General features: G+C 42.0%; 1 protein-coding gene across 1 annotated transcript in view; it reads right to left on the reverse strand.

Moving 5' to 3' along the window:
- Positions 1-1,160: 1,160 nt before the first annotated feature.
- nt5dc1 (5'-nucleotidase domain containing 1) overlaps positions 1,161-24,229 on the reverse strand; it is a 60,199-nt gene continuing 37,130 nt past the window's right edge. The window contains exons 8-12 of the mRNA XM_070987196.1: positions 23,161-23,258; positions 15,131-15,252; positions 10,288-10,461; positions 6,969-7,137; positions 1,161-3,513 (exon numbers count right to left, since the gene is read on the reverse strand). Coding sequence (XP_070843297.1) covers positions 3,401-3,513; positions 6,969-7,137; positions 10,288-10,461; positions 15,131-15,252; positions 23,161-23,258 — 676 coding nt within the window. The 3' untranslated portion in view covers positions 1,161-3,400. The remainder of the gene's footprint in view (positions 3,514-6,968; positions 7,138-10,287; positions 10,462-15,130; positions 15,253-23,160; positions 23,259-24,229) is intronic.

The following is a 24,229-nucleotide window of genomic DNA, read 5'->3' on the forward strand; positions in this document are numbered from 1 at the left end:
TCACATTGATGAATGTAGTGACTGCTATCAGCTCCTGCTTTCCTCAAGAAGAAAAAGAAACATTTTTCTATTTTTTTTTACTGAACTCTCAGCTCTATTTCTTCTACCAGATATGGCACATTTGTCCTTGAACACATTGCAACATGTATAATAAATCCTGAAAACTGAACCTGCATGAACAAGCATGAACATTATCATGTATCACTCATCTATCACCCCCCTGGCATATATACTCAGCTGACAGTTTATTAGGTCCACCTATCAAATCAAATGCAGTCTAACATACTGAGGCTGTTTTAAAGAGGTGTTGATTCAACTCAAAGTGTGTAGTTGAAGGATATTATTTCTACCAATGTGGACCTAATAAAACTGAGTGTACTCAGAAAAAGAAATCTTTGCTGAATGAGCCTCTGAGATACTAAATATGGCAGCTCAGCTCAGTATCAGTTGTTGACCTTATAGCACATCATTCAGACGGTTCTGAGTGGAGCTACAGTTATAAAACATTAAATAATAATAACTCCCACAAGCGTATCTGGGTCCTGACTCTTCCTAGACAAACTGCAAACAAACCTCATCAATAGGATTTTACTGCAGTTTTGATTAATTAATGCATGATGTTTCAGCCTGACATCTGCCCACACTGTATGTACGTATGGGTGTGTTTCATAACATCAGTGAGTAGTCAGGAGGTTGGCTGTGTTGTTACACTTCAGGCAGCCAATGATACATATAACAATGTAGCCAAGTGACTCAGTCCATGAGTAAAAAACTGTAATGATTATTCATATTCAGAAAGCGGATGGGTTTTTCTGTGGTATCACAGCAGCTGAACCTAATGGGGGACAGAAGTGAGACAGCTCTAACTCTGCAGGTCTGTTTTACCCTGAACAATCACAGCAGATCAGTTCAGTGTCCTGTGTTGCAGAGCTGACACACAGGGAGAAAACAAAATGGAATAAAAGTGAATGAAATGTTTTTTTTTTCCCATTTATACAAATCAGCTGTAGCCATGAATGGGAGTAAAGTAGTTCATGCCTCAGTGTGGGCCTCATGTGTCCCCCTTTGAACCTGTGCAACTCAACTGTGCTCAGTGTGTGAACAGTACAAGTCTTTGACAGCTGAAGGTCACAAAGAAAACTCAAAAACAGAAGAGCAGATATAAGAAAATTGTAGAACATTTTATTGAACTGACAGTACTTCCACACTGGAACACAGAACTGAACTTTCCCTGTGTTTTAAAGAACTTAAGACCACAAATGAATCCAACATAAGGCAAATGTGCATGTCAAATTTTCCAGGTCAGATGAGAAAAGAAGAGTACAATCACAACAGCTGTATGCATAAAACACTTGCACACACAGCACAAGTAATAGTTCACTTTGGATGGCCAATCTCACATACACGCCGACCGTTGTATGCTGCTTATTGTCTGAATATTCTCTTTCTATGTGAGATGATGGTCATCTTAAAGAACACTTCAACATTTGGGAAATCTTGTTTGATGCCTTAGTCAGAGCCAGATGAGAAGATTGAAACCAGTATAATCTCTGTGTGGTTAGAATAGAGATAAGCCTGGGATGTTTAGCCCATCTTAGCACAAACACTAAAAGAAACTAGCTAACAGCCAAAAAGCTAGACTGACTCCATCAAAAGTGCGCCTGACCTTGCATGGTCAGTTCTCTGTTCTACTGCTGGCTCCTTAGCAAACTATAGTAACCCAGCTAACTGTGCAGAACAGATGACCCCACACCATCTGAGTACCATTGAAAACCTTTGGATTTGGCACCAAAAAGTCAAAGGTAAAGACAGACTTTGTTCAAATTATTCATACTAATTCCTTGTTAGTTATCATTTGTTTGAATTTGACTTCTGAAAAAAGTGACATCTCCAATGTCCTCTCCCTGTGATGCTGCCACATGAAAACTTCAGGTTGAATCTGAAACAGAACCACAGAAAGCCTCCCCGAACTTGACGTGTATACATAAAATTTCGAAGGAAAGAGACCCGACTTGACCCGAGGACCCGAATGAAGTGAACAGACCCAAGGATATTTAGACCTGAGCCAAAATGTGGTCAACCTGAACTGGCCCAAATAGATGATAGATAAGACTGAGTCTGCTTGGATCCAGTTAGGTTTTAGACATCGGTATTGACCTCGGACTGGGACAGGAATACATCCACACCCAATCAGACAGAATATTATCTGGATCTAGCTCGGTTCTCAGTTACTATGAGCCAAGTGGACCAGTGAAGATTCTAGTTTGCCCTCAGTCTAACTCTGCTTCAAAATGAAACATCTGAATGATGGCACTGCTGCGAGCTGTATTTTTCCACGTTGGACAGAGGCTAACAGTTTAGCTGTGGTCCAGTCTTAGTTCTAAACTAGGCTAAACACCTCCCGTCCACACAGAGATAAACCAGAAATCAACCTTCTGTGACTCAACAGCAACAAGCAAACCTCTAAAGATTTTCTCCCAGGCTGAGTGTTCTTAAATATTATGGCACAACTTGTCAACGTACACCGACAAAATAACCATTCAGAAGTCGGCTAAAGCATATCTCAATCCGGTACTGCATATGAATGAAGCACAAGTAGTCCACATTTTTTACACAATCACTCAAAAAGCACATGTCACTGTTGCACCAAAAATAATACAGAGAACATCTAGCATAGTCGTCATCATCCATTATTACTATTGATTCCCAAAGTTGTGTTTTTTGAAACAGCCAACACAAAGGACAGCATTGAACCAGCTCTTTAGCAACAATGACCTGGAGATTAACACCCTCTACGAAACTGACACGGAGGAAACATTAGACCTTAAACCTCATGTTAAGGTTCCTAAAATGCATACAGTAAAACTATATTTCAGAAAAGAAGACTTCACAATAACAGTGTAATACAGAAATACTGAGGCAATAGATCCAAAGGGTGACCATCTGGAACTCCTTACAGCAGATAACTTTCTTGAGGTAATCACCTCTAGGGTAAAGAAACGGTAAAATGTTCACTTTATTTCAGAAAAGTTAAAAGAAATCAGACTTACCATGGAAATTAATAGAGGGTCTCACACATGAAACAACAAAAACACTACATTTCCTATTATTACTGTATGCAGACACACACACACACACTTACTATGTTGTATTTCCACGTGTACAGAACACTAAACTACGAAACAACGTTCAAATGTAGGCGTTATTACAGAGAGATACTGTGGCTTACATTCACATGGTTTCTCTGAAAGGGTGAGGAGTGTATGCTTCCTGTGCTCCACAGATGGCGGGGGGTCAGGTGGGAAACTACAGGCAAAAATGGAGGCACATTCCTCTCCTGAGGCAGAGGGGTAAGGGAGGACTTTTTTTCAACTTTTCCTTTTTCCTTTCCTTTTTTTTTTTACGACAAACTCTCACACCTCTTCAGCAAAGAATCCGGGGGCCTGGGGTAGTAGCCGGTGGTGCAGGGCTTGTCAGGAGAAAACCTGGGGAACTTGTAATCCAGAGGAAGATCTGCGAAGAGGAAAGTCAAAGAGGAAAGTCAGCTGCAGGTTGTCTTCTACATGGGCCGGGCGCCTGGGCGTTTAATGCACTACAGCAAATGTTCAAGAGTAATAATTCATTATTCAGTGGAAGAGCAGACTTTGTTCTGAACAGCAGGTAGCAATCACTCAGGCCAGAGAATGTTGGACTCATTTGTTTGATCTTTTGCCTCCAAAGAGACAACTCTGACACAAAACAATCATAAATTACAGGCCTGCAAGTGGGATGAAAACGTGACAATTCTCCAACAGAAGGCCTATCAGAGAGCCATCCCTAAAATCCTTTCTGATTTGAACACAGAAATGAAGCACTCTGGTCCAGACAAAGAGATTAAAGCAGGGCTTACCAACACATCCCACCTCTTGAGCAGACAGAAATGGAGTAATTCTGCATCATGCGTCTTCTGTCTGTCAGGATTTTAAGTTCTCATTGTCCCTTTTCAGCCATGTGCCTCATTCTAACAACCTCGTCTTCCTCCACCACTTGCCTCTGTTTCTCTACTGAAAGGCTGGCAGTGTAAATGGGTTAGCTAGCAGAACTTCTGAAATCCCCCCTCTCTGCACCTTTCCAACATCAAAACTGCATCTGGCATTTTTCTTTGCTGACAATCTGACATTCACACCCCCTTCATGCAGTGGCAGGCCAGGTGTGTGGAGGGAAGACAGTATGCAGAACTTCTCCATAAATGATGTTGAGCTCATATAGAAGATTAAAAGGTTATCATAATGAATAAATAACCTGCTTTTCTCACTTTGCCTTCAATCGTGGCCATCTGGGACACTTTTGGCTTCAGACATGTTTCCACAATATGTGGTATTCACTAGTTAGTTTCTAGAAGCCTTAGCACTTCGCACCCGTAGCACACACTGGACCAGCCATACAGACAGAGGAAGCAGTCAAGGCGCATTATTCGGTAAAAGGTGTGTTTACAAGTGCGTCAAACACAGCTCATCACAATACCTTGAGAAGCACTTGTGTCCCTGAGCAGACACACTGTGTTCAGTGGGTCTTTAAACTAAATTCACATTTGAGTTTGAAGGGGTAAAATGGCCTGAATGATGATGAAACTGAAGTTGCATATCGACTCACTGACTTGATAGTACTTACATTTTTCAGATAGTTTCAGATTTCAGATGTTTATTTTTGCTAGTAGTCAGACAAGTTGTATTTCTTGCATTCCTGCTGACATTTTTTTGAATAGTTTTTATATTGATGACCTATATTCCAGGTAACTGTCTGTACTGTACGACATAGTTCACAAGAACTGTATGAAATGTCTGTGAGTAGCTGATTACTCATATCTTTTTCTGTTTAATTACAACATCACTGCCACACCAAACCTTCCAAAAATTAAGAAATGGAGCTGTTGTGTTATTTCTTCAATAAGGTGATGACTAAAGGAGATGAAACTGGAGTCACGCTGAATTGTTAAAGCTGTTGGACTTGAGTTCCAGTCACACTGTGGTGTGGTTTGTGTGTGGTCTGTAAAATGCAAGAATATATGCACACGTGTCATGTTAACATAAATAGTGGTATTCTTTTCACTGTTGCCAAAAACTACAATTTTCTGGCAAATTGTTGTAAGCACCTGCACTTTGAGCAAAGCACTTAGCAAACACATTGCAACATCAGTTCAAAAATGTGACAGCAGACCAACACAGATAAAGAGAACTGGGACAATCGGACCCGAGTTCTCACTCAGACAAATGATCCCAGTGTGAAAAGAGGCCTGAGCTTGATATATAGGAGACTGGCCCCGTTTTCCCAGGAAGTGCTCTGCAGCAGTGGCGGCTGGAGTTCATTCTAACTTCGGCTGCACATCTGCATCTGCTCCCTGATTTGATTCTTGTGAATATGTCTGTGTTTGATGTGGGAATAGAGATTTTAACCACTAAAAGTTTAACACTGGATTGTTTTTTCCGGTTTTTACATCACAATGTTCAGTCATGTTCTGTGGACCACATGGGTGCATTTACAGGAACACACTGGTAAACATATTCACATTGCTTGGTTGAAGAAACTAAAACATGAGTTTTGTTTTTGTCACGATATTTATACGCTGAGGAAAGTGAGTGTTTTGGAAATTCTCCTTTATTTATTGAACTGCACAGAAAACCACCTTGCCTTATTCCCTTTTTTATTCTATTGGTAAGAACGCTTTGACTGTTTGCTACTAATACAAAGTCAACCCTTCCTCTGTGTTTACCTGCTGCTCTTGGTAAATTCAGGATGGTGTACTGTAATGTATTTATGTATTAGCATAACATTCTCTCCCTCAGTGCAGTAGTCATGTCATACTTAATGCTGTTCTGTTCTTCCTCACTTTCCTTTACTTTAATTCAACTAAAGTTATGGTCAGTGAAACTCAACCTGCATAGATGTTTCATATTAAAACTTTACAACACCAATAAGTGCATACTCCCTGCCTGCACTGGAAGGCTTTTAATTCAAAACATTTGAACAAAGGGCTGAGTTTCACTGACAGCTACTTAAGAAATGGTATAGTATATCACACGGGTGGGGAAGCTCAGGCTTTCGGGTCATATATATAGCACAGGACTGTTTGATCTGGGCTGCAAGGCAAGTCATAAATACAAAAAAGCAGTCTTTTTCAGTGATAAAGAAAATAACACAAAATAATAGACTATTAGACACAGACATATAGACATATTCTTCCAAGTGGTCCCTGAACACAACTTGTAGCGTTTGACATCACCTTAATGCATCATGATGCCTAATGGTTGTTTTTGTTGAAGTAAAAGGAAAGTCAGTGTGTTCAGTCACTTTGTGGGGACAGACTCGCAGTGATGAAAAAGACCAATCTCACGCATCATTACAGCTAGACATGCTAAACTGGATGAGCTGCAAGGACAAATGCATTTGGATAAAGTTAACACTTCAGAGTCTGGATGACCAACAAGAAGATTTCACAAGACCACATTCTGACAGAAACGGTGTTATGCCAGCAAGTTTCATGGTGAGCGAAGCTGAACCCTCATTCAGAAGGAGAATTTGTGAAGGAGCACCTTGTTGCTGCTGTGGAGCTGCTAGAGCCAGACAAAGTAAAACTGTGTCAGCCTGTCTGGAATATATTCATAGAGATGTAGGAAAACCTGTCATGGAAATTCAGCTTCTCAGCTCTGACAATCCCCTCTGCCACCCCAATGAAAGATTTCTGGATGCCCCACTGAGCATGGCCCTTGATAGGAAAAAGGCTCCTCACCCCTGGTATATAAAATGGCAAGGTACAATTGGTAAGTTTAAGTGAATGGAACTATACAGTGACTGAAAACAGTGTGTGTTTAAAAGAGTGGTGAATATGACATGATTCTGCTGTTATATTTGTTTGGACCAGCTATTTAAGTACTGCTTTAACACTGCACTGTAACTCTGTCTGCAACAGCGTTTTGCCTCCTTCCACATACCTGCTATGTGCTCCACACTCGGGATGGCCATGGTGCTGTATTTGTGAATGCAATGGCAGCACCAGGTCAGTTTCTGGCTCTCCTCGTCCCCTCCTCCACTTCTATGTACGTCGACGAAGTAGGAGCCCCACTGATTGGACACAGCAGAGGGTGCCTTCATGCCCTGCTCCTGTTCAGACAGTCGACACACAAACCAAACTATGCAACTGTGTGTTAAGATTCAATTTCAGACATGTGCAGACTTGATAAAAGGAGAAGGAGCATGGGGAATATAGCACGACTTCAAACTGGCTTTAACCCAAGCAGCTTTGAGGGTTATTTTGACTACTGAATGAATCATTATTTCTGAGAAATCCCCCGCTCTGTTACTCATAAACACTCATAGAACATCAGCACATTTTATAGGCAGCAAGATTTGATGAGCAGCGATGGTCGTGACAACAGGATGTGGTCTTTAAAAGAAGGATGTGATAAGATATAAACATATAAACTGAAAGGATAACTTAGCGCTTTGCACAATATCAGCTAATGTCATCAGGAAGTGTTCAGAGTGCGGCCAAAAAAAAAAAAAAGTCTGCGATCATCAAGTTATCATGGAAATTTGGACCAAATGTTTCTAAATATAACATTTGAAAAGGAAGCAAAAAACAGAACAAAGTAGTTGCATGAGGTATTTCTGAAGATGGAGAATCCAGCATGCTGAAGCAGAAACCTCTGAGCTAATTCAACACAGATGACGGGGATGAAATTCATCTCAACAGATACTGAACAGTCCTTAAGATAAATATGCTGCTTGTTGTCTGCCTACCCACGGAACCTCCTCCGCAGTATTAAGTGCATGCATGGGAATTAAAGCAGTGCAGCGCTGGTGCCATGCACCATGACGGGGTATTTGAGATAAAGCTGAGAAATGAACAGAGGGTGAGCCACAGGAAAAGGAAGTCATCTTTCCCGTCACATCAAGATTTCATCTGCGTCAGTAATGTTCTCGTCCGGCTCAAGCTGAGTGAGCTGATCTGCGAGATCGATGTCAGGAACTGATATTTTTACTTTCTTTCTTTTTTTTGGACCAGCAACAGCAAGATTATATTAGGCTTCATCAAAGTTCTTACCTTTAGAAGTCTTTTTTTTTACCCAGTTATGCTACCCCAGTTGTCATATTGGTGTTACAAATGTTCCTTTGTGCTCTGTCAAACAAACTATTCCTGACATACAGCAAAGGCATGAGCCATGTAAAGGTGATTTTCAACAATTTTACTAAAACTACTTTTATTTAGTCTCAAACTACTTTATTCAAGCTCAGTATCACAACTACAAAGGTGTTTTTTGCTTTTACTTAACCAGTGTCTATAATTCAGGAACATTTTGACATTTTTTCAAGACACGACACAGAAGCTCTCGTACATTGTTGCCAGAATTCTAAAACATGTTCCTAATCCCCAAGAATGACTGCTGGTTGGACAGAGGAGCGATAACAGATAGTTGCATTACTGTGAATGTCATCTTGTTTGTTATTTTAACATTATCTCGACCAGGAATAATGACATGACAGTTATCTGGCCAGACTCCTCCATAAATGAAAAAGTCTAAAAGACACAGATAAGAGTTCATAGTCAGGGGTGTACGATCGCTGAAGGATCCAGAAGCATGTCGCTCAATAATCTACTAAAATCGACTGCGTGTCACTCACAGACTTAATGTATGTGACGTGATTTGTTAGCGGTCATGGACTTGTTTTCTCTTTAAGACAAACATAACAAATAGTTTTGTCTGAAGAAGATATATTCATATCAATAATCTGGTTTAAAGCTTAATTCTCTTAGTTTGTATCGTGCTCACATGGTGCATTTTCCGAAACATTGCTGTATTGCTCATGGACTCATCCATGCATCCATTTATCCATTTTCTCTCACTTATCCGGGCCAAGGCTGAGGTGGCAGCAGGCCTTCTCTTCAGCAACGTCTGAAACCTGAAAAACCATGTTTCCTGTTTTTGTGGGGTCTCCTACTAGTTGCATACGCCCCTAAACCCTCCAAAAGGAGGTGCCCAGAAAGCATCCTGATCAGATGCCTCAGGTTCCCTTTGGAAGTCTGAGCTCCTTAACCTATCACTAAGACTGAGCACAGAAAGAGCACTTGAGGAACTTGTTTTTGATCAAAATACCATTAACACAAATTAAATAAGGCATACTGGGTGCACTGGACTTAATGGGAACTTGGAGGCATACATACACATTGTACAGAGGGCAGTAGCTGAAGTTGGTTTTGTGGCAATCCAGCTATGGCTGTGTTCCCAGATGCCAGCAACTATTTTAGTGAGTACAATGTTAAATTGATTGAGAACTACAACAGTAAAACCCCAAATTGTAATTAACCAGAATTTAAAGACAGAGTCCAACAGCCTCGGACAGGCCTCTGTATTTTGGAAAAAAACAGCTCTGCTCTTGGTCCTGGTGTTTCTTGCCAAAAGATGTGCTGACTCTTCACTTTTGAGTCTGTGACTGTGAGAATCAAAACATCCTGCTGGTTAAAATCCTCATTTGCTCTGTGAGGAATCATACTGTATCCTTATTGACAGCATTTCCTTAAAAGTCTCCCCCAAGTCAGAATTGCACTCTATAATTTTGTCAGACTCATGATGGAAATTATAAAAAGGATCAAATTTCTGGCACCTGGCACCTACACCACCCACAATGCAACTACACTAACCACAATTTGACTTGACGGCAGACAGGTTGGTCAGAGATTGGGGTGTGTTAATGTGGTTAATGTAGCCTGGAGCTTCTGGCCTGCAGCAGAGATGAGGAGTGGGCTACAGAGGTCTGATAAGCTCACTTCTTTCTCACTCCACAGCCATAAATTAATTTCCTTTTTCAAACTTCTAGCCTGCAGACACATCTGATGCTGACCCGAGTGACATCACTTGAAGCAGTTATCAGATTTCACATAGCTCTCTCTGGAGACAAAAAGGCTTTATACATCGATTACTCCCCAGCACCTGGAAACACACCTTGACGACACTCCTAGATTTCCCTTTCAATGTGTCTTTGCTACATGCATGTTAAAAGCCTGACATGTTGCCTTCATTGTCGTCCATTTTATCTTTGACACAAACCTGAATTAACATGCCTAATTTTACATTTTCCTCTATCACGTGTGACACTGTCCTGGCTAACACAAAGGGTATCCTCTGGTATTAGGCCAGAGGAAGACGAAGGCATTCACAGAGCTGGTGCTGGGGGTTTGGTTTTGAAAGGTGGAGGCTGGGCCGGGGTGGGGGAATGACTCCTAAACAGAAACAGCTGCTTCAGTGAACTTACCTCAAACTTTCCCTTTTTCTCCAACGGCTCCACTTGGGCCTCATTGGACATAGCGGCGTCACTCTTCGGGACGCCCTCCCCCTCCATTTCCTCCACAATCATCACCGTTTCCCACTTCCCAAAGCAGCTGGCGGGGAACATGTCTGACCTCATGCTATCTCCAAAATACACTACCTGCAGGATAAGGAAAAAAAGAGGGTGACAGAGAAGACAGCTTGTATACTTTCAACAGCTACACAATAGTTTAAGCGCAGAGGTGAAGTTGCACTTAAGTTGAATTCTTCTCTCAGCAGCAGTCAAAGTCAGATGGCATATGTCTTATGGCCCCCCAGGGTGAACTAGACCAGACACGAGGAGTCTGCAAAACTCATCACAATCCGTTTGACCATCATATCTCTTTTGTCCTGCACGTCTGGAAAGAAAAGCAGGCTGAGGCAGGCTTTACTGAGACGCATTCCAGGACTGAAGTACAGGTGCACACCACTCAAAGCTTTAAATCCCATTTCAACAACCAGTTATTTCTATTCCCTTCAAATGGGACAGGAAATGGAGTGAAGTGGAGAATGTTAGAGATTAAAATGACAAGACGCAGAAGTCTGCAGACACTGAACACAAGCAAAAGGCTTTACAGTAAGAGGAAGCTAAAAAGTGAAAATGCCACAACTTGGTTGACTGTAAAAAGTGTGGTAACAGATTTTCAGAGAAAACTGAAATTCATTAAATTTGAGATTTTTACAGCATGCTTTTCTGAGCTGTGGGCTGGGAGAGCCAAATAAAGAGCTAAACCAGATTAAAACACCCTGCAAAGCTGAGCAGAACTGATGGTGGTGATAATTCTCTGTGGGTACATAGCTTCCACTGACTTCCATCACACGTAGTCATTCCAGCCCTCGTTTTTCAACACAACTAACAAACAACATGTTCACCAAGTTAGTAAAATTCTGAACCACAGCCAATATCACATCTTGATAAAATTTGGAAACCTTGCATATAAGGTCACGAATGCATGTACAACTTGGCTGTAGGGGACAACGAGTCAAAATTCACGCTCTCTATCATCAGCTGAAATCTTCACGATGGACTTCTTAACACAGAAACACAGAAAAACTAAACCTTTTATTCAAGCTGCATCATGTAAACTGTTTCTAGACATCACAAATAGGGATGACATGACACAGGTGCCTGTTTGTGTGTCTGTGTGTGTGTGACTACATCAAACCTCTCTACAGGAGTCAGAGGGCCATAAAGAGGATGTAAGGCATTCCAGTAGCTGTGTCTCATCCCTCCCCCTCACAGAGCTGCGCTGTGTCTCAGGCCAGCCTTCCACATGTAAACAAACAGACGGGCTGACTGGGGCTGCGCCTCTGGGGGGGGGGGGGGGGGGCTGCAGGAATCACATTTCCAGCAGATTCTGCCAGAACTGCCCACAGCTGGCCTTCGTACCCCAGAAAGCCCCACACCTCTCATTGCTAAGCAGTGCTACAGCCAGAGTCATGGGATCACTATGAAAAATATTTACAGAGGCCAGGGATTCCAGCACAGAGGCAACATATTACAGAAGAGAGCCATTGTGGATGGATACAGACACATTAGCCAGAACCAAAGTGAGCTCTGCATGAGGGAAAGCCTTCCTGAACAGCCCCTTCGCCCCATGCTAGGACGAGCTAATGCAACAAGAAAGAAAGGGTCAGCAGTTTAATTTTTTGTCCCTTTTTGTAAAGTCAGCTGGTGTAATACATGAAGTTATTACCTTCTTTGCATAAAAATGCCGTCAGTTTGTCCTGTTGTGTTGCAGTAAACATGTAGGCTGTTCTGACTAGATAAATGATAATCTTTGTTAATAGCAGATCAGGTGCACAGATGAGTGCAATGCACAACATTGAGCTGTTATTTCTTACTGTTTATCATTCATTTCCCACCTGTAACTTTAAATAAAAGGCCTCTCTTTCAGCCCTTTCACTTGCTCCTACATCAGCTCCCCTGTTGTAACAATGCAGCGGTCAACAATGCAATGGTTGAGTCACAAAGGGTGTCGCTGATTTCCCAGTGAAACCATGAAGAGCTGATGTAAACGAGTGGGTGGTGAAAACAGACCAAAAGCGAAAGCAGGGTTTATTGGTTTGTTAAACGGTGGACAGGTCAAAGACGAGGACCCCCGCTGGATGCCTCTGTGGCTCAGTGTCTATTGGATGTCTCCAGTAAACAAAATGTCTTTTACATGGGCACTCATCCATATGACCTGCTGGTCATGGTCCAAACAGGACGTGAGAGCTTCCAATAGGATTTATTGTAGACAGAACTCAAACTGTACATTTTGAGCAGAAACAGATGGGGATTTTCAATGTTTCAGGAAATAGGCTTTTTAAGCATGATAAACAACTTGTCTTGTTAATCCAGTATTTCTGTATTGGGACAGTTACAATGCTGATGGAACAGTGGTTCGTTACTTGATGATCTTAATGAATTATGCTCTAATATTTGGTTGGTCTCGAGGAGGAGCTTCTCTAAAGGTTTATGGATGGAGGTGAGCAAGTTGACTTCAGGTGCAGATTTGCTTGAAGCTTACAGCTAACTGTCCGACAGCCATGAGCCTAGCCTCACTTCTTTGTTTGTTGAGGAGTGTGTTTTAGAGGACATTCCCTGTGTCCTCTTGCTGTCAGAAACAGCTTACTGCAGCTTTAAGCGGACATGTAGTGTGGCCCTGCAGACCCCGTCTCCTATCAGCACATCACTCAGAGGAGCAGTTAAAGCTAAAGCCATGGCCAGGTAAACAGAGCTGCAGGCATGCAGAGGGGCCTTAATACGCCCATTGTGCTGCACACTGTGTGGGGGCTGGAGCACAGGAACAGGAGGGGCCCACAAGACAGCAGGGCAAAACTCCATGTTGCCATTTAGTCTCACATTCATTTGCTGTAACTTTAAGATCTTTTGACTTGGTTTTCAGAGTAGGATCAAAACTGAAAATGAATAAGATAAACCAAGTGTCCTGGATTGAAAGATCCATTTTAAGGGTAATTCATTGATCTTGCCCTCTAAAACGTCAGCTAATTAAGCTTTTTTTCAAAACAACTATGAATCACTGAGACAGTGAAATATCCTGGGCTTCCAAGGTAATAACAAATCATCCCGTAAAACAAAGCCTAATTTGTTTTTTTTCATTGGCTCGCAAAAGGAATTTCACAACTCTGCCATTAACTATGACAGGGCTGAATTTATCTCCTCTGTTATGAATAAAAACAGCACAGACAGCTTGGAATGATCACAACCACCCTTTTTCTGGCCTGAATCTCTGCGATTACGTCCCATCGGCTCCATCTGACCCCGTCAGGTTCAGCACTGTGTGGAAAGGAAACTGTAATCTTCCCTGAATGACTCTATTCAGCCCACCTGCATTAAGTCCTGTCAGGTGAAAGTGGAGAGAAGTGAAAACACAGAGTGCCTCAGGCCTCTCTGGAGGGCTGTTTAAAGCAGCTATAAGTGCAGGTTGACACTGAATTCCTCGAGAGCTTTCTCCACGTGGCTGGGGAACAGAGGGGGCACTGAGCAGAGGGCTGGGTGGAGCGGGAGAGGAGCTTGGGATGTGGACAATGACGGGTACTGCAGGGTGGAAGGTGCTGCGCTACCGGATTGAGCATGAATGCAGCTGAAGCACGCTTCACCTGTGTAGCTCAGCACCACCCTCGGTCAAACAGACATGTCGTTCTTCATACATTCATGATGCAGACAGACAGACAGACAGACAGCAGAGAAGAGTGATGGAGACAGTGATATGACCTGCTTGCTACGTTTTTAAAGAGTCCCACCTTCACATCCTGCTAACTGTCATTGGCTGAGGGCTACACATCCACTGCTCAAAGCTTATGCCTAGAAGTGTCTCGAATGCAAGAAAATCCAGGCAGAGGGCAGGGTCTCTGTAGATAAACACACACACGTCTAGCGCTGACTGAAAGGGAGTATATTCATTAGTGTCTATACGTTGTCTTTTAGGAAAATCCTGCGCTGTATACTTAACAGTCCTGTAGAGTTTACTCTGGACCACCACATAGTTTGAAAATGTTTCCCTCCAGATGAGGCATTCCTGTGCGGCACAGCAAGCTTCCCCTTCCTACCGAAGCCAAAAAGCTTTCACTACACTGTCTAATGTGAGCTTTTGTGGCTGGCTCAAGCTCAGACTGCTGAGGGCTCAGATGATTCAGCATTTTTCACGTCTATTCACACTGATTTTTTTGTCCTTCTAGTTGTCCTTTCTGGCGTTGGGGTGTTTTTTTTTTTACATATGCTACAAGAAATTCTGTCAGAGTTGAAGTTGGTGTAGACATTTGCAACACGCTTTATTATAAACACACAAGCAAATGTAAGCTAACATCTCACAAATCCCAGCTTTTAAGAGGCTCTGACTCATTTCATTTTTTCTCTTCTTGTTTCAGTCAAGATGTACTGCAATGTTATGCACTGCTTGAAAAAAGTGACTATTGCTTTTGTCAGCTCTCATGATACCTGAGAGGTAAAAAGAAGTATCTGATCTGTGTAGAAAATGTCCCTGAGGATGTGCTGCAGTGTATATGCAGGCAGAGGGCAGCTGGCTGTACTGTTTGGCCTGTTTTCTCCGTGAGTGGCCAGCATGCTGACACATGGCGGCCCCGTCCACAGCCATGCCAAAGGCCACGTTCCTCCTCTCCTTCACACCAGTGTGAATCTCCCTGAGCAGATTTATTGTGAAGCCCACATCTCTTTCAGCCTCTGCCAAAACCAAAGTTGGAGTCAACCTCAAAGTGAGCCTGATACGTTGTTCAGCCAGAGGTTTCACTGCCTGCTCCAGCAATACACCAGGTGGCTGGCCTACCTTGGGCTCTGGTTTCCCAGTCATGGTCTTGAGCAGCTCGTGGAGGTGCGGCCAGTTGCCCTGGGAGTACCAGCCGGGTTTGTCCAGTGACGGCAGCCCCTCGCTCTCCTCCACGTCGCTAACTGGAACAGAGGACAGAGAATCAGACGCCACAGTTTGACCAAACAGCCAGCCACTACATGACCGCCATGACCAGCCTCTAGCCCTCTAGCACCAACCCTGTCAGCTAAACCTCACACAGCACTCACCTGCAGGCCACAAGAAAACAGAATAGCAGAAGCAGAGTGTGAATTGTATGGAGTGTGAGACAGCTTCCAGAGTTCCTACTATTAAAGCAGATGTTCCCAAAACAGGGGTGAGAGCCTTTCCAAAGGGAGTTCTCAGGGGCTGCCATGAATAACAAGATACAGGCACAGAAAATATATTTTCAGAAAAAGATGAAAGGAAAAAGAGCAGGGAAAAGGTCAAACTGAAGCTACTTCGATTCCGTGTTTACTTGATTTATGTAGTCACTCTGCATAAGGAGATGTCTGAGCTGTTGTTGATGCGCAGTGTTCCAGCAGCCATTATCTCAGTTCAGAAGTGGAGGGGAAAACCAGGCCGTGAGTCAAGCTCAGACCAAGACATGCCCCTCCTGTCTCAGTACAGGCCCACGTGTCAGCCAGGACCCCTTCCAAAACCTCACATTTATCCTGAAAATGCTGTAGCCAGGCTACATGAGCTCATGAATAATGACTGAGGATTTCTCAATTGTTGGCAGGAAGTTTTATGTGTGGTTATAAGAAAGAGCGATTCAATGAAATGGGTCCAGAAAAGATTGCAGTTTCTGTGGTGCTACTGTTTATGCAATTCACAAGAAAGCAATGCTTTAAATAACTGCATGTAACGTACAGCCGTACAACAGTGATATAGTATATTAAAACTCATGTTGTAGCCTGATTTGGAACAGATTTATTCAAGCTGACAAAGATGTATACACAAGACAGTCGTAAACAATAGTCCACAGCCATGCTAATGGGTAGAAATAGAATGTGAAATCAAAAATGTGTCACAAAGTAGCATAAATTTTCTTTTGACAGGGCTCAGTGTGCCAATAGCTGGTCAACAAATAAATGACAGGCTAAAATATTTTTCAAACAGCCATAAAACTGCAGAAGATACGATGTTATCAATAAGTCTCCTCGCCCCTGTGAAGCAACACTTCTGCGAATTTTCTTTTAACCATATTTCCTCCGGGCCCTTCGTGTTTCCTTTCATGTCGATCTCCTCTGGCAACGTGCCGCCACATACTTGCAGACTCTATTTGAGGTTAGTGCGAAATTCTCCTCTGTGGGAGCAGTGGTGCTGGTAATCAAGCTGAGTAAGTAAAGTAAAGCATGCATAACCATAGCAGCAGAGGTCAGCGAGGGTCAATCAAGAAACTGTGATACAATACCCCCACCAGTGTGCAGTAGGGATGTGCATGTCTGTGCTTCAAAATTTACAAAGGTAAACTGTTACTGGCGTCACAGGCTGCAGTAAACACCAGTCTCACCATCAAAACACATCACACACTAAATTTAACTCCTTGGTACTAGTTAAAATGTCTGCTTCAGCTGCTTCAGGTATTTAAGTTAGTTGTGCTGCCTGTGTACTTCACAGCAGCACGGCACATTTTGCAAATTGCATGCATCTTATTAAGTTGTCCATCTCTATTGAAAAACCTCAAGTCCTGCCAAACATTTGGTTTGTAGGATCTCGCCCAGACACACGCATCAGCCTCTGCAGCAGCCGTCCATGCCTCCATAGCAGATGAGAGAGCGTGTGAGACATAAAGGACAAGAGCCCCTAGTAATTATATATACATCAATCAGATTTTACAGATGCAAAGATGTCAGAAGCACTGCATGGCGAGTTGATCCCAAACATACTTTTTAATCAGGGCAATGGCATCATGAACATTTATGCTGGTGCACTGACACAAATCAGTGAATCTGACTGCACACGAGGGATGGGAATGATGAGAGTTTGTAGTGAAGTAGGCCACTTTCGGCTGACCTTATTTATTTTCTTCACTAACATATTTTAACTTGCATTTGGCAAGCGGCTGGTGCTAATTTTGGACCCTGAATCCAGATCTGTGGTGAGTATACTTCTGTACTGATATGTAAAGTGAATGATGAAGAGAAAGTTAGCAGTAACTAGTTGTCTTATTAACTTTGCTGGCACAAAGTCCTCAACTCCCACTGAGTTTAATACATTATTATCAATACATTAGCAAGAAATATATTCAGTTGGCCAGTGCACAGCTTCAGGATGTGAACACAGTTCAGAAAAAGTGCTGCACATTTCTAAAGATGTGATATATTTAGTGTGAGGTCTGTAGTTTACTGTTGAAGGACAGCTGTCATTGATGTGTTGATACAATCATTAATCAAGTGCATACAGACGTGCCTTTTCCCGCAGGCTGACTTGCATTTCATTACAAAAAAGCTGCAGATGTTCAACAGGATCAGTCAGTTTTCCCTTCCAGAGACCAGACAGGGCACTCAACATGAATTATTCCAGCTCTAAAGCAGTTGCACAGTTGTGATGGTATTAACTTGTGGCTGTGCAGAACCATGACTCTACATGGCCCTCTGAACAGAGAGAGTTCAGCTGTGGACTCTCAAGATCTCAACAGAAAAGAAATGTTTATCATAAATGTATTAAAACAGACAATTATCTGGTTTTTATTAGGCTATTTCAGCGGCAGATATGTGTATGTGTGGGTTCACTCCATGAGATGAGTACTGTAAAAAGGTAAACACAGAAATCAACCAATCAAATAATTATCATGGTGGCTGTACTCATTTTTCTGTCATTTCACAAAATTATGATTTTGGGGTTATTTACTGATGTTGTCCTTTAACTTCATTCATTTAAAAACCTTTTTTTTTTTTAAAAAAGGGAATGCTGTGTTTCAAAGGGACATGCCGATTTTATGAGGATCAGTACCCCTGTTGTGGTAAGTACTATTCAAAAACAGTTGTGTAATGCATCAGAAGATGCTATCAAAGGTCCAGTATTTGGGATTTAGTGGCATCTAGTGGTGAGGTTGCAGATTGCAACCAACTGAATGCTCCTCTACTCACACCCTTCCTTTCCAAGCAAGTATGAGAACCTGTGCTGTCTGCAAAGCTCACAAAAGATGTGAAAGATGCTCTCTGGAGCCAGTGTTTGGATTGACCCCACTGGTGTACTGTAGAAACATGGCAATGCAAGAAGGAGGACTCTGAATGAGGCGCCACTCCCTCTGTAGATATAAAGGGCTCATTCTCAGGTAATGAAAACACAACAATCCTTATTTTCAGGAGATTATACACTAATGAAAACATAATTCTGAATAGTCTATTCAATATCTGCCAGTAGATCCTCCTAAATCCCACACACTGGACCTTTAAGCTGCATTATGGAAAATGTAGTGTTCAGTGGTTTTGGAGTTTGACTCACACTAGAGACTAAAAGACACGATGTCTCTGCCTCTGCAGCTTCAATCTGGTTAATTATTTTAATCTGTCTCTCATTTTTAGGGGCCCTTTAGTTTCCTTGTCTGTCTCTTTGTAGGAACTGTGATTCCATTTCAGCCAGAACTCTCTCCAACAAGAGATTTTAATTTCAAAAGACAACCCTACCTGATTAAAATCTGGCAAATTTTGAGGAACTACATTCTTACTGTAAATTGCCTGATATTCACAATCACGTAGGAAATATGAATATAGTCAATGTACCACCACCATAAATGCAGTCATACAGTATATGATTTACTTATATTGGCAGCAAGTGCTGTGAACCACATTCAACTAATCCACTGAACAGCCTCTTACATGTGGCATGCTGTTATCGAAGAATCAACAGAGCCCCTTGTCTGAAGTAGGTAACTGCTCTTCTGGACAGTCAGTGGTCTTTAAGTTGACTGACTGATATTTAAGAGCAGCAGCAGCAGGTTAAAAGAAGATCCTCACTCTCACTGACAAACAAAACCATGGTGTTCTAGTGAGTACAGGCCACCATGGGTTCAAACTGAGGCTAAATATGCTATAAATATTGTGACAGGCGAGAGTGAAAGACCAGGGATGAGCACCTGCACATGTGGAGTGTACACACACACACACACACACACACACACACACACACACACACACACACACACACACACACACACACACACACACACACACACTTGTGGTAACAGCTGTGAGGACAAAGGACTTGAGAGAACGTGGAATGAATGGTATGTGGTCAGGAGCTCAGAGGAGTACCAACTGTGCAGCAGCTTTGAAGACATCCTGCGGCATTTTCACTGAAATAAAAGATGGTGATGATGTAAAAATGTCCTGAGCCTGAGGTTATCAAGTGATTTATGGAGCACATTTTTCTGAGTTGTTATCTGCTGATTACAGCACATTTTAAATGACAGTCTTAAAGGTGTTGCACAACATTATTTATTAGCTCTAGGCTAACCCAAAAAGGCGGCCCAGGGCTACTTTAACCTTGCTTCACATTTGGATTTATCCCATGACTAACGTACATTAAACTCAAGGTTAACTTCTCACAGTACATAATTTGTATGGTGTAATTGCACAAGAAACATCCAATTGCTTCAGTTAATCACATGAATTATCTGAAACCTGTGTTTTTAAGACTGGACAGAAAAAGACATATTTGCACACTGCATGCACAAAATGGTCATTTTTGTGTGTAAGATATAAAAAAATTGCATATAATTTTTTTTTTCAAGACTTGAAATAAAATGATACTATACTTGAATCCCTCTGATTACAGTCCTGAACAGAGCCTGATCTGGAGATAAACTCTTTGGAGTTAACTTTCAGAAAGTGAGAATTAGTCTTGTTAGAATTAGATGCTGAAGTCAATTCACAGACTTTGCATTTTTAAAATCCATCCATCCATTTTCTATACTGCCTCTCCCTTTCAGGGTTGTGGGGGGGTTGGAGCCTATCCCAGCTTCAACGGGCGAGAAGTGGGGTACACCCTGGACCGGTCGCCAGCTGATTGCAGGGCAACATGCAAAGACAGACAACCATTCACACTCACACCTAGGGGCAATTTAGAGTCACCAATCAACCTAATGAGCATGTTTTTGGTCTGTGGGAGGAAGCCGGAGTACCCGGAGAGAACCCACGCATGCACGGGAAGAACATTTATAAAATGTTTTTAATATTCCTGTTCTGTTATTTCTGCACTCATCTTACAAAATAAGCCACTGCTCTACAGTGACATTTGGTTCTCTAAACGGTTTACACAATCACATTTCTGAGGGTTTGCACTTTCAGATGATGTACGGTGTGTCTAGCTTGAGAAAGGGTTCAAGCAGATGTCATCCAAAAAAAAAAAAGAATGGTTTGTGAAGGATAACAGATAAGGCAACTGGTCAAAAAGCATTTCCCTTTTCACAGGCAAAGCTGCCCCATCGACCTGTTAGCATCAGCCCCAATCTTTTAGCATTATATGATACACTGCAAGTAGCCATCAAGAGCTAAGTTAAGGCCTACTTAGAGAGTTTTCCTTTTAAAACCTTCTATAGTTGATTTTATGTTTTTATCTTTCTCATGTCTCTTTCTTGTGCTTGTTCTGTTTTCTGCCTGTCCTTTTCATTCTGCTGTGGTAACCAGAGAATTTCCTTGGCATGCATTCAGTAAAGTCTTATCTTACCTTCCAACCAACACATACAGCAAACACTAATTAGCGAGTTAGTAACAGTTGTAGTTTTAACCAGCTAAAAAGCAGGAGCAGTTATCAGACACGGAGGGTGAAGCCTGTCGAAATTAAATGCACTGTGAAAAGCCTCCGACTTACTCTTATTCTTCAATAAGAACCACTTAACTGCCTGTGTGACATTAAATGTGCCATTTTCAACTTTTTTGAGACCAGCAAGTCTATCCATCTATCCATTTCCAGGCGTATCCCAGCAAGCATTGAGCATGAGGCAGAGTAAACCTCAAAGACTGCCAGGATAACACAAGGCTAACACATTCACACATACAAGCAATTCAGAGTCACGAAACCTGCATGTCTTTGGACTGTGGGAGGAAACCCACACAAGCACAGACAGACACGTGAACTCCCCACAGGAAAGGCTCCAGATAACATTACATGAATATAAGAGGAGGAAGTTCTCCTAAATAATTCAGAGTTGACCATTAGCTGGATGCATATACTGCATGCTGTCTACAAATGCTTGGAAAGTGTTTAATCATCAGTATTAAAGTAAGTTTCAGGGTCAAATTCTTAGAAACTTTATATTAGCTAATCAATAAAGAAGACAACTTAAAAAATGCAGAATAACAAGTGATGTTTCCAGCTAAAAAAGGAGTGGTCATAATGCGGGGAGGCCAGAGGAAGAGCAGATGCTGATGCTTCTTCTGCCAACGTGGCAGAATGCAGGAAGAGCGAGGGAGAGAGAAGAGAATATTTCAGAGAGTGAATCATGCTGTCTTCACACATAATGCATCCCCAGTGTTATCGTTGGCAGAATGACAATCCAGATGAGGGGAGCGCTCCAGCAGGCTGCCTCTGCCAGCGCACACCTTCAGCAGGAGCATCCAGGATCAGATGCCTGGGCTAATGAGAGATGGAAGACAGCCCAGGAGGGTAACTGGATTTATGACAAGGATCTGAGCCAATGAAATGTTGGCAGCTGATATAAATCTTACTAACATAACTAACAGCTGTTAGAAATTTTCACTTTAAATTTAGAGTTTGAGGAGATTACAGCTGGATGAACCTCTGTTTCCCTAAGATATAAACAAAATGTCTAAAAAGCGCTGCCTTATTAAAAGATCGGCTCAACTAAATCACTAAACACATATTATATCGAGGTGAGTGCACCAAAACATGACTCTACCTCTTTTCACTCTATTTATAATGAAAGGGAACATAAATGATTAACAAAACTGATGTTTATTGGCTCCAAATATGAATGAAAATGAGATAATGTCCTGCACGTGTTTTTGGAGGAGCAGCCTGCCTCATAATGGAGGTTAATTACTAAATGTAATGTGATTCATTCTCAGAGTTGGACCAGGGCTAGGATCAGACATCTAAACAGCATTTAATGGGCAGAGGACCTTAAGTATATTATATAAGTACAACAGTGAGTGTAACACGGGGCAAAACCTGCAGAGCTTGTGTTGCAGCATGAAGCGCAGAGGTAACATTAGCTCTGGCTTTGTGAGACGACACTAAAAAACAGTTCCCCACATCCAACCTAACACCCTAGTCACATTAGCAGCTGTACGTACTAACAAAGTAATGTCAAAACTTACAGGTTGTATGGCTGAAATTTGTATCAATCCATTCTTGAATTTTGAAGCGAATCCTGCTTTGTATCGGTCCTCAAAACAGTCCAAAGTGAAATGGTTAGCGCACACATATCGCCTGAAAGTTTCCACTTGTGGGGACATTTCCATCAAGTTAATCCACTGGGCCGCAGACAATTTTGTGTTGGTTCTTGCAGCCAAAAACAGAGCAATTGACTTGGGTTGCTCGTAATGTTACCTTCCAAACATTAGTGTTACAGGAGTCGGCAATATAGGGAGGAAAATATTAGTTACTTTATGTAACTCCAGTTCTGAGTGTGTATGTAGCCGTCTACCTGCATGTTCTCACAGTCACAGTAAAGCTCATTATTCTTAATATGCTAAAACATTTGTCAAAGTAATGACAGTAGTGCAAAATCCATGTTGTGGCAGACCATGACAACAGCGATGGTGATGAAACCAGTATATCACTAAGCCCTAACATGTAGCTATGCGTGTAGATTGTCCAGGTTTTAGGATATCAGTGAGATTTCTATTGCCACCTCAATACAATGGTGGAGTTTAGTTTGTACTCCTAAAAGCTCGAAAAGTGATTTGAAGATGTCTGACTGGGCTCTGAGAACTTGTTCTTGGTATTTTTCACAATTTGTTGACATTTTAAAGACAAAATAATTTATCAAATGACCAATAAAGCTCAGTGGGGCATGAGAGCACCAAGCCAGTACTTACCAAGAGTCCTAAAGGGCCTCTGCTGGGGCACCAAGGAGAAGAAACCAGGCTTCAGCGCATTTGTGATGATGACGTCAAACAGCTCTTCAAAATCCTTCCTGTAACAGCCAGAGAAACGACATTAACCTCTGTGATGGGCGTCTGGCCATTGTGTGAAGGATAATGCCTGGACAGCATCCAAATGCACAGAGTTGCTAAAGCGCAAATAGCTCAGTGAAGCCAAACAGTCTGAACAGATGATGGAAAACACGGAGCAATAAACAGTGTAAACATACAGTGCTGTGAAGGGAATACTTCGACTAATAAAGTAAACACTTTGAGAGGGCAGTATACACTCCCCCCTACAGTTATGAAGTGATGGTGAGCATGTTGAGGGCTGTCTCACAGTACTGGGTGTCTATGTACAGTGTACGTGAGGAGAGAATCTTCCATATAAGGCAAGAAGACAACAGCAGCCTTATGAAGCAGGAAGGACTTCTCACTGGGAACATGTGTACATGAAAACCAATCAGTTTGATGTATGAAAGTGTGTGTGTGCACATTGTGTGGTGAGCTGTTATCACACACACACACACACACACACACACACACACACACACACACACACACACACACACACACACACACACACACACACACACACACCATATGCCATAAAACAGCTGCCCATACTTATTTATTATACCTTTTATAATGTACAATGAGATAATGTGTAGTTTGACAAATCCTTTTCAGAGTTCTGTAATTATATTATAACTGGCATGACAGTTGATACTTTTACAATTAACTTGTATTTAACCTAAAGTTGTATTGAAACAAAAAGTCATTATTTAAATTGTTTCATGTTGCCAATAGAGTTGCTGTGTGTATTTAACAGCAATTTGTGTAAAAGTATTAATAGGTGTTTGAGCAAGCAGACAAAAGACCACAGGCATCAAACTAAGTGTAGTGAGAATTCAGAAATATGGTTTTATGCCTTTAATAGAAACTGGACTCAAACCAGAAATGCTGCTTTTACACTGTCAGCACCTTGGATCTCTATACCACCAGGACACTCATTTATGACAGA

The sequence above is a fragment of the Chaetodon trifascialis genome, chromosome 19 (genome assembly GCF_039877785.1).
Source record: "Chaetodon trifascialis isolate fChaTrf1 chromosome 19, fChaTrf1.hap1, whole genome shotgun sequence".
NCBI classification, from domain to species: Eukaryota; Metazoa; Chordata; class Actinopteri; order Chaetodontiformes; family Chaetodontidae; genus Chaetodon; species Chaetodon trifascialis.